Raw genomic sequence first — 19640 nt, 5'->3', positions numbered from 1 at the left:
ATGAGCAACACATTCAGTGATTCATTTTTATATTTATATAGAAGATATAGGTTCTCTTCATAATGTGAATCATATTATATTTAACCGTTTACGCGTTGACATCTACTAAGAAAGGGTTTTCAAAAATGTCATCCGAGTGAAGCCAATGCGCGTAAGTTAAATTATATTATTCTTTGCTTCGAAGTGAAGCCTGTAAGTAAAGGTACACTTGTACAACAAAATTCAGTACCTATTCAAGTGGGAAGTTTCATTAGTTCCACTAAAACTGACTTATAAAACGATCCAAGTTCGCTAATGTATACTGTATCTTTACTTTGTAGAACTTTGCCGGTAATATGTATTCGCGAAGTTCACATTTATAATTTAGTGCCTTTATGAACATCTCTCGTATACCATGATAAACTAGTAGTTAAGACAACAGCCTCATATTCAAGAGTTCCGTGGGTCGATTCCGGGCACGCACTTTTAAGTTTTTGGAGTTATAATATACAGTGCGTTTTAAGCAATTAAATATCACTTGCTGATGAAAGATGAAAGTAAACACAGTGAGGAAACCTGCATGTCTAAAAGTTCTCCATAATATTCTCAAAAGGTGTGTAAAGAGTAAAGACTATGGTCAAATCCAACAACTGACTATTAAAAACAGTAATTTAATACCTATCCATACTATAATGCTATAAATGCGAAAGTGTGTCTGTCTGTCTGTCTGTCTGCTAGCCTTTCACGGGCCATCCGTTCAACCGATTGTGACGAAATTTGGTACAGCGATAGCTTACAGCCCGGGGAAGGACATAGGCTACTTTTTATCCCGGAAAATCAAAGAGTTCCCACGGGATTTTTAAAAGCTCAAATCCACGCGGACGAAGTCGCGGGCATCATCTAGTTTTGAATAAATCATTTGACTTTGACTTTAAATTCTATAATCTCTCTCCTTGAATAAAACATGCAATTGGCAGCTTTTACAACAAAATTGTTTTCGCAATGTATGGCTTTTACCTACAAATCAGTGGCGTGCACAGACTTTTAAGCCAGGGTAGGCATTAGTTAGGTAGGAACCTGTTTACTGGCAGGTCATAATGAAAAATATGCATTGAGCTATTACAACTGGGGTAAGCAGTGCATTTATGCCTCTGACTTGCACGCCACTGCCTACAATATAACATTACAAATACTAGGTACGGCGAAATGTCGATATACCGCATGCATGCAGAGATGGATGCCATATTGCTTTACCGGGTCATATCGAGTTCGAAATTCAGTACACTCGAGTTTAACTTCTGACCCGCTTTTACAAAGTTCATTTTAATGTTATGGCTATGGATGGGTTACAATAGTTATCGAAATTGTATAGGAAATTCTATTATTGGGTTTTACTATAATATCTACATAATATATATTGTTGTGGACTTTACTATAGTACCTACATAAATTGTTGGTCTGTGCAGTTTTATAGAATAGTACGCGATAGGTCGTGATAGCAATCGGGGTATGAAGCGGGGTCCCCACCCCGATTGCCATATCGACCTTTTTTAGGGTTCCGTACCTCAAAAGGAAAAACGGAACCCTTATAGGATCACTTTGTTATCTGTCTGTCTGTCTGTCTGTCAAGAAACCTACAGGGTACTTCCCGTTGACCTAGAATCATGAAATTTGGCAGGTAGGTAGATCTTATAGCTGTCATTTGGGGAAAAATCTGAAAAACGTGAATTTAGGATTAGATCACACAAAAAAAATTAAATTGTGGTCATGAACTAATAATTAGTATTTTCAACTTTTGAAGTGAGTGACTATATCAAGTGGGGTATCATATGAAAGGTCTTCATCTGTACATTCTAAAACAGATTTTTATTTATTTTTATGCATCACAGTTTTTGAGTTATCGTGCAAAATGTCGAAAAAATACGACTGTAGTACGGAACCCTCGTTGCGCGAGCCTGACTCGCACTTGGCCGGTTTTTTTTTAAATTAATTTATTCTTATTAATTGTACAGGTCTCTTACATTTCTATCTCGCCAAACTGGTGGGCCAGTTTGTTGGCGAGGTGGCGCTCTTAATAATACTATATGTACCTATCGCGTACTATAGGTTCTACTTGCTGATGCCCGTAACTTCGGGCAAAATAAATCAGAGCGGTGACAGCCTAGTGGTTAGGACGTCGGTCTTCTCTTTGGGAGGTCGAGGTTCCATCTCCGGCACGCATCTCTAACTTTTCGAAGTTATATATGCGTTTCATGCAATTAAATATCACTTGCTTTAACGGTGAAAGAAAACATCGTGTGGAAACCTCATGATTGAGAGCTCTCCATAAAGTTGTTCTCAAAGGTGTGTGAAATCTGTCAGTCCGCACTTGGCAAACCTGCTCAATAGTGAGCCAGCAATGGGTTTTAAATGAGGATAAAAGAAAATTGTTTCACTATCACTGAATATAATTTTGCTGTTATTCGCGAACGAACTTAACAAACGGCTTAATTATCCTCTAAAAATATGATCGTAACATATTCAACATTAATTTAACTAACATAATTTATTTCATACACGCGAAGTCTCGACGTGAATAAAGCTATTGAAAAAAAAAATTGCTGCCGCAGCGTCGTATTAAAAAGGAAAACAAAACGAGAAACGGCTTCAGAAATTATATAAAAATAATCTCATAAGTATGAAATAATTATGAGGTGCACTTTTATAACATTTTTATTTATTCAACATTTCGTTAGGCAGCGCTAACAAGTTTGAATCGAGTGAGAGGATAAAATGTTAACAGGTCAGCGAGCAACTATCTCTATTTTATTCCTATGCATTTATACGGCCTTGCACGTATTCCACGGAGAGTAACACGCGTAGGAGACGACGACTTTACGTTTGCTATCTGGATGTCAGGTAAAAGTGAGGCAAAGATAATTTTGACAGATTTTGATAGATTTGACAAATTGATAATAGAAAAATTGCCTAAATTTCAATTTCTTCTATAAAAAAAACAGTTGTGAAACAGGCCATTAATCTATTGTGTGTTTATTTCTAGACCGTGTGAGCCTGTACTTTGGCAATGAACAAAACTGTATTTAACGTCTCTCTCCTGAGGGGATCCGATGCTTTTCGATATTCCCCTGTAGATCGGTGCAAAAAATACGCGTGGCATACGAGATAAATCTGCAAAAAGTATTTACGCGAATATATCGTTTAAAATATAGCCCCCAAAGGTGTAAAATCGCTTGTTTCCAAATGATCGATGATCGCGTTTGCGGGGCGGCCAGTTCGATGTACATATTTACACTGTGTTATGGCTGGTTCACATTATGCTAGTAGCATTCTAATCCAGCGATCAGATCCTGCGCCGTCATTTTTTTTTATATTTTGATTCCTGCTGCGCGGTTGCGGGAGAGTGACAGCTACAATCGCAATAACCTCTGATTGGTTGACGTCCGCTCACTATTGGCTACGATGCATTGTTGTAACAAGAATCCCACAAATTCAGCCAATCAGAACAATTGAGATTTTTAATAATGATTGATGCAGGTTTTACGAAATCGACCTATAGTATATTGTACTAAATCTAATGAGTAACTATCGACTGCCTGTAGCTCCGCTCCCATGGGAATTTCTAAATATCTACTATCTAGTCTTAACTTTGTCCACATTATAAAGAGAACCTCAGTGCAAAATTTCAGCTATAGTTCCGAGGGTTTGGCCTAAGGGTTGATGAGTAAATCAGTGAGTGGGGACCTTTATGTTTAGGGTTCCGTACTTCAAAAGGAAAAACGGAACTCTTATGGGATCACTTTGTTGTCTGTATGTCGGTCTGTCAAGTACTCTGTAGGATACAGAGTACTTCCCGTTGACCTAGAATCATGAAATTTGGCAGGTAGGTAGGTCTTACAGCAGACATTAGGGGAAAAATCTGAAAACTGTGAATTTGTGGTTACATCACACAAAAAAAATTGTGGTCATGAACTAATCATTAGTATTTTCAATATTTGAAGTAAGATAACCATATCAGATGGGGTATCATATGAAAGGACTTCAGCTGTCCATTCTAAAACCGATTTTTATTTATTTTTATGCGTCATAGTTTTTGAATTATCGTGCAAAATGTCGATAAGTACGACTGTAGTACGGAACCGTCGTTGCGCGAGCCTGACTCGCACTTGGCCGATTTTTTTATTTGTGAAATTTAGTCCAGTCAACTACTACTGGGCAAGCAAACGAGTTTCATTCCGTTATACCTGATCTTACGCATCTGGATTAATCAAGACTCCAAATTCGTCCCAATTCATAAGCATTCCAGGTCACATCATCTACATGAAATAATGTAGATGAACGTGTCACTTTATCGCTAGAATAAACTCACTGGATCCAGCGACTGTAATTATACAAACCGGGCGTTATACGTATGAGGTTATCTCTCTTCGAAGCGTGTATGGATACTACGCATATTGAACGTTGACTTTATTGAGCCAATAGAGGTAATAGAGTAGAGTTCCGTTCAAGCGTAAAGTTTTTGCGTGAACACTAAAAATATACATACATACTAATTCTTTTACAAACAAACAGTAAACACACTTTAGCATTTTGTAATATGGGCAGTGATTTCAATTTGAGGGTAGATTTAATACAAAGTATACACAGTACACTATGTTCTATCAAGTTTCAACATAAGCTGGAAATGCACGGACACCAGCGCACGTAATAATTCAATTTATCTGCTTCAAATCCAAATCTAACGAATAAGCTTAATTAATCCTATAATATCCTAAATTATCCTAATAATGTTCAGATTCCCATAAGCTCGAGAAGCTACTCTTGAGTGTTAAATGCAACTCCTCACTTATCGGAGTCTTGATGGTAATTAATGGTTAAGATGAAATCCAGCAAACAGCTGTCGTTCATTTGGATAAAAAAACTCATGTAATTTTTCAAATGCGGCATCGTTAATGGTTCGGGTTTGCTGATAGGACAACTAGACTCGTCCTAAGCCTCTTACCAGATAAAATTTTATGATCATCATCATCATCATCATCATCATGATCTACCCATCATCGGCTCACTACAGAGAACGGGTCTCCTCTCAGAGTGAGAAGAGATTTGGCCATAGTCTACCACGCTGGCTATATGCGGATTGGTAGACTTCACACACCTTCCAAAAATTCTGGAGAACTCTCAGGCGTGCAGGTTTGCTCACGATGTTTTCCTTCACTAACGGTGACGGTAAGCAAGTGATATTTAATTAATTAAAACGCACATAACTCCAAAAATTTGGAGTTGCGTGCCCGGGATCGAACCCCCGGCCTCCGATTAGAAGGCGAACGTCCTAACCACTAGGCTATCACAGCTTAATATTAAAAAATAAAATTATATACGGCATAATCTCCATTAAAATGATTTGAATAGTACCTACCTAGTCGTAAATTAAATAAATAAAAAAATAAAAAATAAATAAAAAAAAGTACAATCCATAGATAAACTATTATCAGTCAATAGAGCTTTCTGTCGACACATTCGTGTACGAGAGACTGACTGCACCGCATGTGAGCATTGACTGCTAAAAACATCGATGTAAAAATAAGAAAAACAACATGGCAGACATTGGAAGTAACCACGTAAAATTAAATCTAATTAATTCTCTGATATATAAATAAAAATGTATATGAATATAAAATTATCTTGTTCCAGATTGGCTCACTCAAGGACTTCTACCTACTCTCGCACCATGAAGTCCACAAGCGGTCAACGGAACCTAGTCATGAGCATCATCACAAGTTGATCAACGAACCAGAGGTATGTAGCCTTCCAAGGAACCCTTATAGTTTCGTCCAGACCTTTCTATAACAGTCATTTTAAAAATAAACCATAACAACTGTGAGATTGAGCACTGTTACACTTTTAGAAACCTATTACCGCTACACAAGACAGAGGTATGCCTAGGAACCTTTTAAATGTTAAGATCTTTTTTCATTGTACAACATGAAAAGCGCGAGTCAAAAAACGGTCGCATACAAATAACAGTCAGATAGCAAACTCCTTTTTTTTTACCGCTGGGAAATGCGTTTACGCATTCGCGGCCCCTGGAAGCCAGCCAGCTAGCCAGCCAGTCAACTGGAGGGAAGGTATCTGGGACTCGCCGGCCGAGAGGCGACCGGAATACCCAGTGAATACGCGCTTCTGCGCGTCGCCTGGCGACTGGCAGCGACGACCGCCGAGGCGGACCCTCTGCTGGAGAACCACTCACGAGGTCCCCCACCGCACGTCCGAGGCGCACCAACGATGTACCCGAATACTGCTCTTCCCCTCAACGCATCCAAAAAGGACCAGCAGCACCCCAGCACACTGGGTGGTTACCTGGCTGGCACCCCAGATAGCAAACTTCTAAACTTGTTATTGCATAGCTTTGATAACCAAACGAGGAATCAGAAGCACTGAATTTCGACTGCATGCCGACAAGTTATTTTTCTCTTTTTTTAAACAACGAAAAAATCTGGTTTAAATCCACGTATCGTATTCCGTCAATCATTCCGTCGTATTAAATAGAAATATGACGCCATCCGGTGTCAGGGCAAAGGGACGGGATTTAGTTATCTCGCTCCAAATGAGAGCGCATACGTTATGTGACGAAAACAAAACCCTTGGCTCGGGATATGAGCAATTTTAGAATATTATGATGAAAAGATTCAAAGAAATGATGCCAACTGGGAAATTATATGAGTTGACATTGGAGCTTTTGAAAGAAAAGAAAGAGTACACTTTTTATCATCATCATCATCATCATCATCATCAACCGATAGACGTCCACTGCACTGCGATAGCAGTGGCACTGCTAGACATAGGTCTCTTGTAGGGACTTCCACACGCCACGGTCTTGCGCCGCCGATAATTCACCCCTAAGGGGGTGGAATAGGGGTTTGAAATTTGTGTAGTCCACGCGGATGAAGTCGCAAACATAAGCTAGTTAAATATAATTAGCTTCAAGAGAGAGACCTTTTAAACACTTAAATCTACACTGAAAGGAAATATTACATTATGCATGACTATCAGATACTGACATCTCAAATCGCTGGGCCAAGAAATTTTAGATTTTGCGGGTAGGTTCTCTAACGTAGGTCTGAATGGATTTTTAGATCAGATTAGATTTAGGATGGCCATTCAGAATGGATTTTTCTGAAATCCGCCCGAGCGAAGCCGGGGCAAGTCAGCTAGTCAGAATCAAAAGGAAATTTTGAGCATTTAGTGTAGATACACTTCATTAAGTCAGATCAAATTCCACAAAGTAAGGGGTTCAATCGATAATACTACTTGAGCTATTTAAGCTTAAAGGTTTTACCGCCAAACAAACTTACAAAGGTATCAAGTAAAATACGAGTACCTACCTACTATAATATTATTATAGTATGCCTCTTGATTGAAGAAGTGTGATACCAGGTCGTATTATGTTTAAATCTATAAAACGCTAGTAGCTACTAGAGTCTTTTTCTGTGACGTTGTTCGTGTGGACTTATTTATAGGTTTCATAGTTCCAGTGTCTAAAGCTTTCTACTGGAATCTTTTATTTTCCGGTGATAAAATGTACACTTGATCATTAGAATGCGTACTACGAAATTAGAAAGCATTCCGAACCAGTGGTAGATGCATTTGACGATTCAAAGTATTTGTAAAGTTAAATTGATTTAATTGAATCTTTGATTTACGTCACCCCTAGTGCTCAATTATTTGTCTTTAATGTCGATTCAGGATCAAACTTCCACACTCTCCTCTTATTATCTAAGTCTAAGCAAGCATCAAAGCCTACCTATTTCTCAAGTACACCCACGTTTGTAGTTGCGTTGCATTTCCCAGCCTTTTTTATTCCACATTCCACACCCGTTGCACTCTTGCAAGAGAGAGGTCGCTTTCATATTCATAAGCATGTATTTCATCCATAGGTGGTTTATTCATAATGTATATTCGCGGTTGCTTTGTGAAAATGAAAGAATTTTTTAGTTCAAAAGAATTTCATATTAGGACTAATGAAATGGAAGGTTTCGAGGAAATCATCCTTAGATTTTTTAAAAATTCTATAGCAGTTTTTTTGCATAGACAGGGCACATAGTTCGAAAAACCGATAGACGTTGGTTCCCAACACCCAAGGCGCTAGAATCGCGACCTCGAACCGAAAAGCGTGGCGTTGGAAGACTTCCCACTAGGTGGATAGACAATATCAAGTGAGTCCCTCTAAATGATACACTGCTCTCTACAAAAGTAAAACGATATTATCTCCACTTAGCATCTCTCTAGCAGCTCTCTTGGGTCAATTAATACCATTAATCTATCTAACATTACCAAAGTAATCAGCACCGCATCGAATAGTTATTACTTTACTCTATCCGGATTATAGGCTTTTGCCTTTGACACGGCAGCGTGATTTGGAACAAAATAACAGAGCGCAATCTACTCGTATATCAAATAGCGACGGGACATAGCTTAGCGTTAGCGCAACGAGATATTTGATAACAGAGGCCGTAATAGCTAAGCTTAATTGGAACACATGTCTGACACGCCGTGACACGCTGCGGGCGTGTTACACGGATTTGATTAAAACGATTCGGAGAATTTTCGGCTGCGCATTTGATTAACAAAAAAATTGTTATTAGAAAAAAAACCATTTGCCTAGTTTTTTACTATTATAATTTTATATTATATATTATATATATTTTATATTATAATTTATATATTATATAGCGTTAGTGAAACAAAATATTTAATATAAAAGAGACGTTAATAGCTAAGCTTAGAACACATGTCTGACACGGCTTGATACGCTGCGGGTGTGTTACACGGATTTGATTTAAACAATGCTGCGAATTTTCTGGCTGCTTTTATAGATAAAAAATTGTTATTAAAAAAAACAGTTTGCCTAGTTTTTAATTTAAATCCCATAGTGACGGGACATAGCGTTAATGAAATGAAATATTTGATAAAAGGGCTGGTAATAGCTAAACTTAATTGAAACGCATGTCTGACACGCCATGATACTATGCTGCGTGTGTGTTCGACGGATTTGATTAAAACGTTACGGCGAGTTTTTCAGTTGCGAATTTCACGTAAAAAAATGTTATTTGAAAAATATCGTTTGACTTGTTTTTGCTATAGTTGATAAAAGAGGCGGTAATAACTAAGCTTATTTAGAGAACGATCTGACACGCCGTGACACGCTGCGAAACTATGTTTTTGACGTAATTGATTAAAACAATGCGGCGAATTTTTCGGCTGCGAGTTTGAACAACAAAAACATTGCTATTTGAAAAAGATGTTTTGACTAGTTTTTTACTTGCATGTAGTGATAGGATAGCGATAGCGCATAGAGATATTTGATAATAGAGCCGGTAATAGCTTAGCCTAATTGGTTGTCTGGCACATCGTGACAAACTGCGGGTGTTTTCTGCGGATTTGATTAAAAGATACAGGTTTACTCAGTTAATAAGATGGTCAACTATATTTATACAGCACTAGCTGCCCTGGCGAACTTCGTTCCGCCTAACAGTCGATTCAAATTTTTTAAATTTTTCTCTCCGTAAGAACCATCCTCGTACTTCAAGTAATATTATAAAAAAAGAATTAGCGAAATCGGTTCAGCTGTTCTCGAAATTTGCGATGAGCAACACATTTAGTGATTCATTTTTATATTATAGATTAGATTCAAGTACGTATTATATCCGAGTAAATCGCAAATAGGTCCGTGTAAATAGAGAGCATCAGAGCGTTCTCAGCTAACTGAAGCGGAAGGAAATTACTAAGCTGTTTGATTTAGCCCTTTTTATCTAGGTATTCGAAGCAGTAAAAGCACATATATACAGTAAGCAAGACGTAAGAAAGTTTGTGTTGTCGGAATATCATGTTAGTTCCGTTTGAAATATGATCCAATGAAATGAATCCTTGAAAGATTAAAACATTTGTTGGAGCTATTAAAATCTCTATCAGTGAGTGACTGTATAGTGTTTAAATAAAAGACAGCCAAAACTAACGATGTTACAAAAAATCCAAAGAAAAACAATAAGATCGTGATTCGGACTCTATTTGGATGAAAATGAGACACTTGCTTACTATTCAATAGTTATGGCGATGGCGTATCGCTGGGAATCCAATGGGTAGTGGATGCTTGGGAACAACTGTCTAGAAACGTCCGTAATATAATATATTATGTAGCCTGATTATGTGGATTCTGTCTGCATTAGAATAGCTTTTTCTGTTTTGAGAATATAAATCGATTCTAAACTCAATTCGAGTTTATTTTCCTACTAAGCTCCGCTATCGTATTTCAATATGAATTTAATTCTAACATGCATAACGTTCCTTTTTGAAGTTGGTTAAAATTAAAAACAATTCAAAGCTACGGCATTGGGCTCGCACATCCGATGAATGAACTAATGAAATCTTCTTCACCAAAAGAGAAATGCTAATATGCAAAATAAAATATACCTACCGATGTTATGTTATTGACGTTTTCATTCAAACCACAATTTTCCTGCCTAGTAATGTGTTTTAAAAACATTGAAATACAAGGTTTTTTCTTAAAATAAAATGAAGAAAACATCATATTATGTATTTTATTATTTGGAAGAGAAAAACCAAACCTAAATTGTTGTTTTTATGTTCAAGTTGTTGAAATACGTTTATGTTGTTAATAGGTACCTACTGACATATATATTGTTATAATATGTGACGCAGGTGCTCGTTAGTCAATTTCCTCCCTTTCAAGATTGCTCACAGTAGTTACAATTCAGTTTGCCAAAAGAAACATACATATAGTATGTACGTGCTGTTACGCTTCGGTGATTTCAATTGGTATTGCCTAAAATGTTCAGTTTTTACGTTCAGTTTTTAAAACAAAAAAGATACATAGTTATATTTTATTTTTATTTTTATATAAGACAGGTTTGATAGGCCCTTGATTACCAATTTATCCAATGGTTAGTTAACTTAAATTGGTGACTACCAGTGCAGTTCCAAAGATAAAATTACTCGTATAAAATCTGAATAAGGTGTAGGTATATTATTTAGAATACGGCATTCCGAACCAGTGGTAAATTAAAACTACCCGACTATTCGAAAGCGCTTGTCAAAAGTCTACTTGAATAAAAACATATTCTATTTTACGTCTGTGCTCATTTGTTTTTTATCTTATGCTAGCCGTGTGTGCGCTGGGATTTCCAATCGGCAGCATTTCAGGAACCATCCGACTTTTTGAAGTAGGTGAGCACTAGTCAGGATATTTGAAACTCCTACACTATACCTACTAAGAAACTCCGGTGTAAAATTTCATATTTTATACCCACTAATTGCAAACTGTGCATTGTCTATCAGTCAGTGTTAAAGTTTTAATAAGTAAATAACCTTGAACCGGAATGATGAGTCGGAGTCCCACGACTTTGTCAACTGCTACTACATATTTCATTTCCTTTTCATGTTATGAATACAAAAGTTAAGGGAGTTCCAAACTCGTACATTATTGCTACCATTGTAGAGCTTGGACACAATGTCCTCTTACACAGTTTAATGCACACAACTCCCAACTTTGTAGCAACAATGACAGTATTCTTTTGTGCAAAGAGAAGTAAGTTAACCTAAGAACGGATCGGGAAGCGTAGGCGATGCGGTATTGGAACAACTTGGGCGTACCACATTCCATTGTTAAACGGTTTCTTATACTTTTCGAAATACCATTATTTTGCATTGAAGAAAATATACTTTTATTTGTGTGCTGGCACGATAAAAACTTCGACGCCTTCAGTTCAGTTTTTCTTTGTGCAGTTTCCCTTTGAACTATATTCTTAATGACTCACTTGCGAGCCGTCTACTGAGTTTATGCAAAACGATATTTATGAATAGTCGTTATTATTCAGTTTATTTGAATTCGTCGCCTAGTGCCTACCTCTTTGTATAATCATTCTAAACCGAAACTATTAAAAAAAATTTGTTAGTTTGGCCAGGTTTGTGTTATTTTATTTATTTCTTCCAAAATTCCAGTTATTTTTCCTCTTTAAATCTGATAGCTAACCAAAAACTACACAAAGCTTATTCTAGGTTTTAATAAATTTTGTAATCTGAAACAAGAATATTTTTGAAACGAAGAGAAAAACAAAGCAATTTTTGTTCTAGAGAATAAATATTGAAACTAAATCGTATATACGGGTGCCGTCCGTGCCTAGAAAGTCTCATACGATTTCATAACAGATAAAAACAAATCAGAGGACGCAAAAATAGTGGAACCCTTTTGTTTCTTTATTAAAAGCGGCCATGAGAAAGCAAAGTTTACGGCGAGGTCATCCTTTCCTATCAAAGGGACACGGGTCGGGTTGTGTTTATATTATGTAATTTTTCTTCAACGCCTCTTTTTATTAATAGTGTAGAGAAATAGTTTTTACAAGAATGTCCAAAAATATTATCTAACTGAAATTGGAAGATCAACTAAGTAACTAATGAAGAAGAGATTAAGACAATGGGTATACATTATTTTGATACAACCATAAGAAACCATAGGTATTTGTTTCAATTAGGTATTAATATCCCGTCACTATAGATATTCAAGTAAAAAACTAGGCAAATGGTTTTTTTCTAATAAATTTTTTTTGTTAATCAAATGCGCAGCCGAAAAATTCACCGAATCGTTTTAATCAAATCTGGTAACACGCCCGCAGCGTGTCACGGCGTGTCAGACATGTGTTCCAATTAAGCTTAGCTATTACGGCCTCTGTTATCAAATATCTCGTTGCGCTAACGCTAAGCTATGTCCCGTCGCTATTTGATATACGAGTAGATTGCGCTCTGTTATTTTGTTCCAAATCACGCTGCCGTGTCAAAGGCAAAAGCCTATAATCCGGACAGAGTAAAGTAATAACTATTCGATGCGGTGCTGATTACTTTGGTAATGTTCTGGGCTAATGGAATTAGTTGCTCACTAGAAAATAGAGCTCCTGTTTTATTTTTACCCGACTGTGGCGAAGCCCAAATGAGGGTTATTATCGAGTAATGAGTACATTAATAAGACCGTGAAATGAGTTTTATGAAACAAACTCTCACTCTCTCTGTATCGTATTCCTCTTTGCCGAGGGTGGTGACCGTTTCCATTAATCGCAATGGAAGAATGGAGGAGAAACTGACTTATAATAATAGCTTATTCCCGCGGCTTTGTCCGCGTGGACTACACAAATTTCAAACCCCAATTTTATCCCCTTAGGGGTTGAATTTACAAAATTCCTTTCACGTCATATAATAGTAATCTGCATGCCAAATTTCAGCCCGATCCGTCCAGTAGTTTGAGCTATGCGTTGATAGATCAGTCAGTCAGTCAGTCAGTCCGTCAGTCACCGTTTCCTTTTATATATTTAGATGAAGTAACTACCCAGATGATGTCCGTGACTTCGTCTGTTTGGGTTTAGGTGTTTTAAATTTAAGTTCAAAATCACGTGGGATCCCTGATTTCCGAAATGTAGCTTATGTGCATCTTCAGATAGAAGCTATCTATGTAACACATTTCGTCAAAATCAGACAGACAGACAGACAGGCCCACTTACGCGTCTATAATATTAGCATGGATATTGGTCTACAACGGCCATCTTTGTATCTAAAACTGGAGTCAACTTACAAGTAATGTTTTAAACAAGAAAGAAATGAGAACGAAAGCCTAGGTCACAAAGTTAGTTGCTCATTTTGAAGCGGCAAGCGCGTAACGGGGTTAGCAGGCGCTGTTTATGATGTAGGAGGTCGCTGATCAACATGAGAGAGGACCGAGGCACGCCCCTAGGTTTTATTAGTTCCACTGATAAGGCGTGCTTCACACTTACAGATGAGAAAATCGTGTTAAAGACTGGCCTAACATATTTAAAGTACAGCTCAAATGAGTCTATATTTGAGATTTAGGACTTAGGTTCTTCTTTAAGATCATACCATAGAAATGATCCTATAACTAGGCTGTCACGTTTGAAGCGGTGATAGCCTAGTGTTTAAGACGTCTACCTCCTCTTCGGGACGTCGGGGGTTCGATTCCGGGCTCTGATTTTTCGAAGTTATCTGCGATATAAATAATATAATATCATTTTCTTTAACAGTGCGGTGAAGGAAAATATCGTGCGGAAACCTCAATGCCTAAGAGTTAGTTCTCTATCAAAGGTGTGTGAAGTCTGCCAATCCACACTAGGCCAGCGTGATAGATTATGGCCAAACCTTTCTGATCAGTAGTGAGGCGTCAATGGGTTGGTACTGATGATGACGTAGGTTCTCTCAATAGCGTCCGTGGTCTGAATTGAACATGGGACCTCGCACTTGTAACTTGTAAGACTACTACAGCGATCACCTCTACGAAAGAGGAGTTCATGAAATAAGCTTAAACACAAATGCTTCGCCAATAACCTCCGTTTGTCGATTCTACCAGCGAGGCTCTGAGGTGGTGTGGCTTTTTTCTACGTAAATCTGTTTAACCCTTTTGTGCCCGGCCACAGGACCTTCGCTTTATTAGTGTTTAGTGCTAGTACAGTGTTCACCTCTGCGACCGAAGAGATTATGAAATAAGCCTACCGGAAATGGAACCCGAGAGGTGACCGATGTATTCTCATAAGTGGAGGACTTATGAACTACACCGGTCACCTCTGCAACCGAGGTCATAAAATAAGTCTATCAGGAATCGAACCCGGGACCTTCTACTTTGATACTACAGCAGCGGTCACCTCTGCGGCCGAGGAGGTCATGATAATAGCTTAAACACAAAGGCTTCGTCAATAACGCTTCTGTTTGTCGACTCTACAAGCGAGGCCCTGAGGCGGTGTGACTTTTTTCTACGTAAATCTGTTTAAACCCTTTTGTGCCCGGCCGCAGGACCTTCGCCTTATTAGTTTAGGACCCTATTACGTTACGGTGTAAGCACAAAGGGGCTTTATTACGAGTTGACCCTGTATGTGCAGTTGTGTTCGTTTTTGTTGGGCTTGGGACTACTTACGGTCTGTGACAAACGAACGAACAGCTGGTATTTTCTAAGAGCTTTAGGCTGCAGACAAATCCAGCGGTATTTTGTGCGAAAAACGCGCGAGAATTGCTAGTACAATGTGACTTATAGTAATTTTAGAGGGTACCTACATAGCGCGGTCTGTGTGTGTGAGAGAGTAAAGAGCGCGCGATAGAGAAATTTTGTGAAGGACCAAGATTCCGATTTGAAAAAATTAAAAACTGCTTTCAGGGATCACAAAAACTCTTGTACAACGGTCATCAATGAACTTGCATATATTTTTTAAATCGTGAGTGTTTTTAGAGTGAGGGAACCTGTTTCAAAAAAGGAGTCCTTTTTGAAACCGGTTAAAAATACCTGCCGGTAGAAAATTCCCACCATGCGTTATAACGACACGAACCTACCAACTTGAAAAAAAGTCTGTAAATCCTACGAACGTTGATAAAATCAGTTTTTGCGAGCAAACAAGCGCCTCCGTATTGTTTTATGCGCTTGTTAGTGAGCGCGCGCTCAGCTGAGCAAATACACACCGACATAGTTGTTTCACGGCGTAAAACACACTGAGCGAATTTATCATTTTGGTAAAATATGAGCGACTTAGTGAAAACCCTTTTTATGATGTTGTGAAATCAAAACGTCTTTGTCAATTAACAACCTTTATTTGCTAGCTGTTGAATAATTTTATTAGGTTAAGCCCGTGACTTCGTCCGCGTGGACTATACAAATTTTTAAACCCCTATTTTATCACCTTCGGGATTAAACTTTAGATGATCCTTTCTTAGCAGATGTCTACGTTATAATAGCTATCTGCATAAATTTCAGTCCGATTCTTCCAGTAATTTGAGTAGAGCTGTGCGTTGATAGATCTATCAGTCAGTCAGTCAGTTAGTATTTTTTTCCTTTTGTTTATTTAAAAATCCCATTGGAACTCTTGTTTTTTCATCATCATCATCATGATCAACCCATCGCCGGCTCACTACAGCGCACGGGTCTCCTCTCAGAGTGATAAGGGTTTTGGCCATAGTCTACCACGCTGGCCATGTGGGGATCGGTAGACTTTACACACCTTTGAGAACATTATGGAAAACTCTCAGGCATGCAGGTTTCCTCACGATGTTTTCCTTCACCGTTAAAGATGATATTTAATTACTTAAAACGCACATAACTCCGAAAAGTTAGAGGTTTGTGCCCGGGATCGAACCCCTGACCTCCAATTAGAAGGCGGCCGTCCTAAGCTATCACAGCTTTTTTACCCATTTTCCCTACCCATCTCAAAAATATTTTATTGGCCCATCTCCGCGATGCAAGCTATCGCTGTACCGTCAAAAATCGGTTCAGCGGATGGACTGTGAAAACATGCCTAACAGCCAGACAAACAGACAGTCTAGAACTTGAAATAGGTCTTGTCAGCTAGTTAGGGTTCCGTCCCTCAAAAGGAAAAACGGAACTCTTATAGGATCACTTTGTTGTCTGTCTGTCTGTCTGTCAAGAAACCTACATGGTACTTTCTGTTGACCTAGAATCATGAAATTTGGCAGGTAGGTAGATCTTATAGCTGACATTAGGGGAAAATGAAATGAACGTGAATTTGTGGTTACACTACACAAAAAAAGAATTGTGGTCATGAACTAATAATTAGTATTTTCAATTTTCTAAGTAAGAATAACTATATCAAGTAGGGTATCATATGAAAGGTCTTCACCTGTGCATTCTAAAACAGATTTTTATTTATTTTTATGTATCATAGTTTTTGAATTATCCTGCAAAATGTCCAAAAAATACGACTGTAGTACGGAACCCTCATTGCGCGAGCCTGACTCGCACTTGGCCGGTTTTTTTCTTATACATTCAAAACTTTTAGTAACTTACCAAAGATTATTGCAATGGAGCTGGAGCTAGAATTAGGAGAAAGAATGAAAAACGTTTATTTCTTAAATTGTGCTACACAATACATTTCTAAGTGTTGGTTTACTTGGTTGGTTGGTTATAATTACTATTCTACGTCTAGTATTTTACCCGTGTTCACTTGATATGGGTCTGCATATTTAGAAATCTACATTTGACTCTGTTCCTAGGTATCTAGTAGAATGTATGTGAATAATTTTTAATAAATTTTACCCATCAGTTACGATATGTTAATACTATGCAAGTGTTCTATTTGTAAGATGCAGATTTTTGAAACAAAAATTCGTACAGTAAGTCCAAGTTTCAAAAACTTGCAAAATTTTCTCTGGGAAAGCACTTGCACCGTGTAAAACGCATTTGCAATATATAACACACTCGCAGCAATTCAATTCCTATTGACCGTTCACTATAACTTGACGCCTGACGTAAGGTATGTTATAGTGAACGGAGCACATTATAATATTAGTAACACATTAGTATGGATACGGATAGTATGGATTGGATTTGGATATGGATGTTGTGAAACCCGTTGAATAGCTGTTGAGGCGTAAGGGAGTTACAGATAAACATACACACGGGCCTATCGTGTAATATCACAGTGTAGCATTTATTTATCACCGCATAAAACAAATCGTTTCCGGAGACGGCGGAAGCGTGCAATTTAGAGGTTTGCTTTTTCAAAACTTTACAGCAGACTAGTCGTGAAAAATAATGGAACTCGAACAAAAATATTTCCATGAAAATGGTCCGTCCATTTCCATGTAAATGCGACCCAGTGCTTATTCCCTGTCGCCTTGCGTTCGTTCCGGAATTGCCCCACTAAACACTAAACAGAACGAGGTTGTCTTGTTTGGTGCTAAGAAATGCACCATTGTTCACATTGCGCACAACACGTACCGACCTAACTGCCGCTAAAATTTTATCTCAAAAGGAGATTTTTATTTCCACTTTGAAATATTTTTAAAGCAAATAAAACTAAAGGAACAATAAGTTTATTTTGTTATAATTCTCTAACCAGATAAGCCTGTATCTAACGTCTAGCCAAGCATGCACTATGCACCGCCCACCCACTTGGTGCACGGGCATCAAAAGCATGAAGTAAAAATCGAAGGGCGGGCGGGCATGTAGCACGTTGTACTCTATAACTACCTAGATTTGTCTGGTGTAGCGTAATACCTACTTGTGTATAATGGACGTCCGAAAAGTTATACCTGCTTCTATCTAAATAAAATAAACGTATTTTATATGTAAAGAAAATATTTCAGAATCATGTAACCATAGAGATTAGCATATTATAATCTAAATAATTGTACAATGTTACGGTCTAATATAAATAATTGCTTTTAGCTTTTAGTGGAATATCATTTGTCTGTAAATGCCTTTTAAATTAGAAATTTTCAAACATCTAACAAAGCAAATTAGATTTAGCATGGTCCTAGTTTTAGCTAAGGTATTCATACTATCCTGACCATATTTAAGATACTTCTCCTTGGAATAAATTTGGACATTCTAAAGTTTAATTCTAAATGTTTTGAGTATACTATGTGTATGGTTCAAAATGGATTCAACTTAGCATTTGCTACCTGTGATAGAAATAGCTATATAAATAGATTTTTTATTCTTATAAATTTATACAAGTGCTTTCGTCATAACAATGTACCCCGAATTCGGAATGACATTCCTACCGAGAAGAACCAGCAAAAACTCGGTTCAATTTACAATAATATAATTAAAATATCCCATATTTTATAAGTAAATATAGCCATTGATAAAAACCAACGGTACAGCGCTGGTCTTTCATGGAACCGACAGATAGGTCCATGAAAAAAAGCTAAGTAGTAATAAATTGTTCTTGTCCTCAGGTGAAATGGTTTGAGCAGCAACGGGAGAAGCGAAGAGTCAAACGTGACTACAATCAAGACTCGTTGCTGTCGCAAATCTCTCGAAGGTTGTCTCCCCACCGAGCTCGACATCGAGCGATCACATCGTCACCTTTCTTCCCTGACCCGTTGTTCAAGGAGCAATGGTATTTGGTACGTGTGAGTTTCTCTGTTTATATATTTGAACTCTATTCTATCTTTCTTTGTGTCATAATCCTCATTACTGAGAATTGTGACCCCTTCTGCTTAGAACTTCTTTTCTTGGGGTTTTTTGCCTTTTGTGGACTTGACTTGTTGGACCTTGGTATCGAAAACAGTGCGGATTTGATAACTTCCACTTTTCAATTACTATCTTTTCAAGATATATAGCCGAAATAGTTAAAGACGTTTGAAGTAAACTTCAAGAATTTTAGTCAACTGGTTTCAATAAACATTGAGTAAATGTTTTGATAAAGTTAAGGTTTCGTCAAATATTTGCTGTATTTCAAGAGATCCCTAACTTAATTGAAAGTAAAATTTATTTAAACAGTTTTAATGACAAATTTAGCAAGTTATCTTATAATTTGACAAAACAACTCTGTAAATTACATAACCCGACACGAACTCGAACAAAGTTTTAACGTGAACTGTTTTCCTTTTTTAATATTGGAGTTTTTCATTAACAGAATGGTGGTGCCAAAGATGGCCTCGACATGAATGTATCGCCGGCGTGGCAAAAGGGATATACGGGCAAAGGTGTTGTTGTATCCATACTTGACGATGGTATTCAAACAAACCATCCTGATCTTGCGCAAAACTATGTAAGTGTATTTCAAGTTTGCTCTTATATAAAACAATGTTTGAATTTGAATGTTGAAGCTAATATATTATGTTCATCGAAAATTTGAATAGAT

General features: G+C 37.6%; 1 protein-coding gene across 3 annotated transcripts in view; it reads left to right on the top strand.

The window, feature by feature from the left end:
• The window catches only part of LOC117990052 (furin-like protease 2), a 298563-nt gene that overhangs the window by 266330 nt on the left and 12593 nt on the right, over positions 1-19640 (top strand). For 2 of the 3 annotated variants that reach the window (XM_034977492.2, XM_069504393.1), the window contains exons 3-5: positions 5668-5772; positions 18730-18906; positions 19413-19547. In XM_034977492.2, coding sequence (XP_034833383.1) covers positions 5668-5772; positions 18730-18906; positions 19413-19547 — 417 coding nt within the window. The remainder of the gene's footprint in view (positions 1-5667; positions 5773-18729; positions 18907-19412; positions 19548-19640) is intronic. The other variant, XM_034977494.2, reaches the window with a different exon arrangement.

This window comes from Maniola hyperantus, chromosome 17 (assembly GCF_902806685.2).
Source record: "Maniola hyperantus chromosome 17, iAphHyp1.2, whole genome shotgun sequence".
Classification (NCBI taxonomy): Eukaryota; Metazoa; Arthropoda; class Insecta; order Lepidoptera; family Nymphalidae; genus Maniola; species Maniola hyperantus.
The sequence above is the reverse complement of the archived record's forward strand: the minus strand, read 5'-3'. Positions and strand labels throughout refer to the sequence as shown.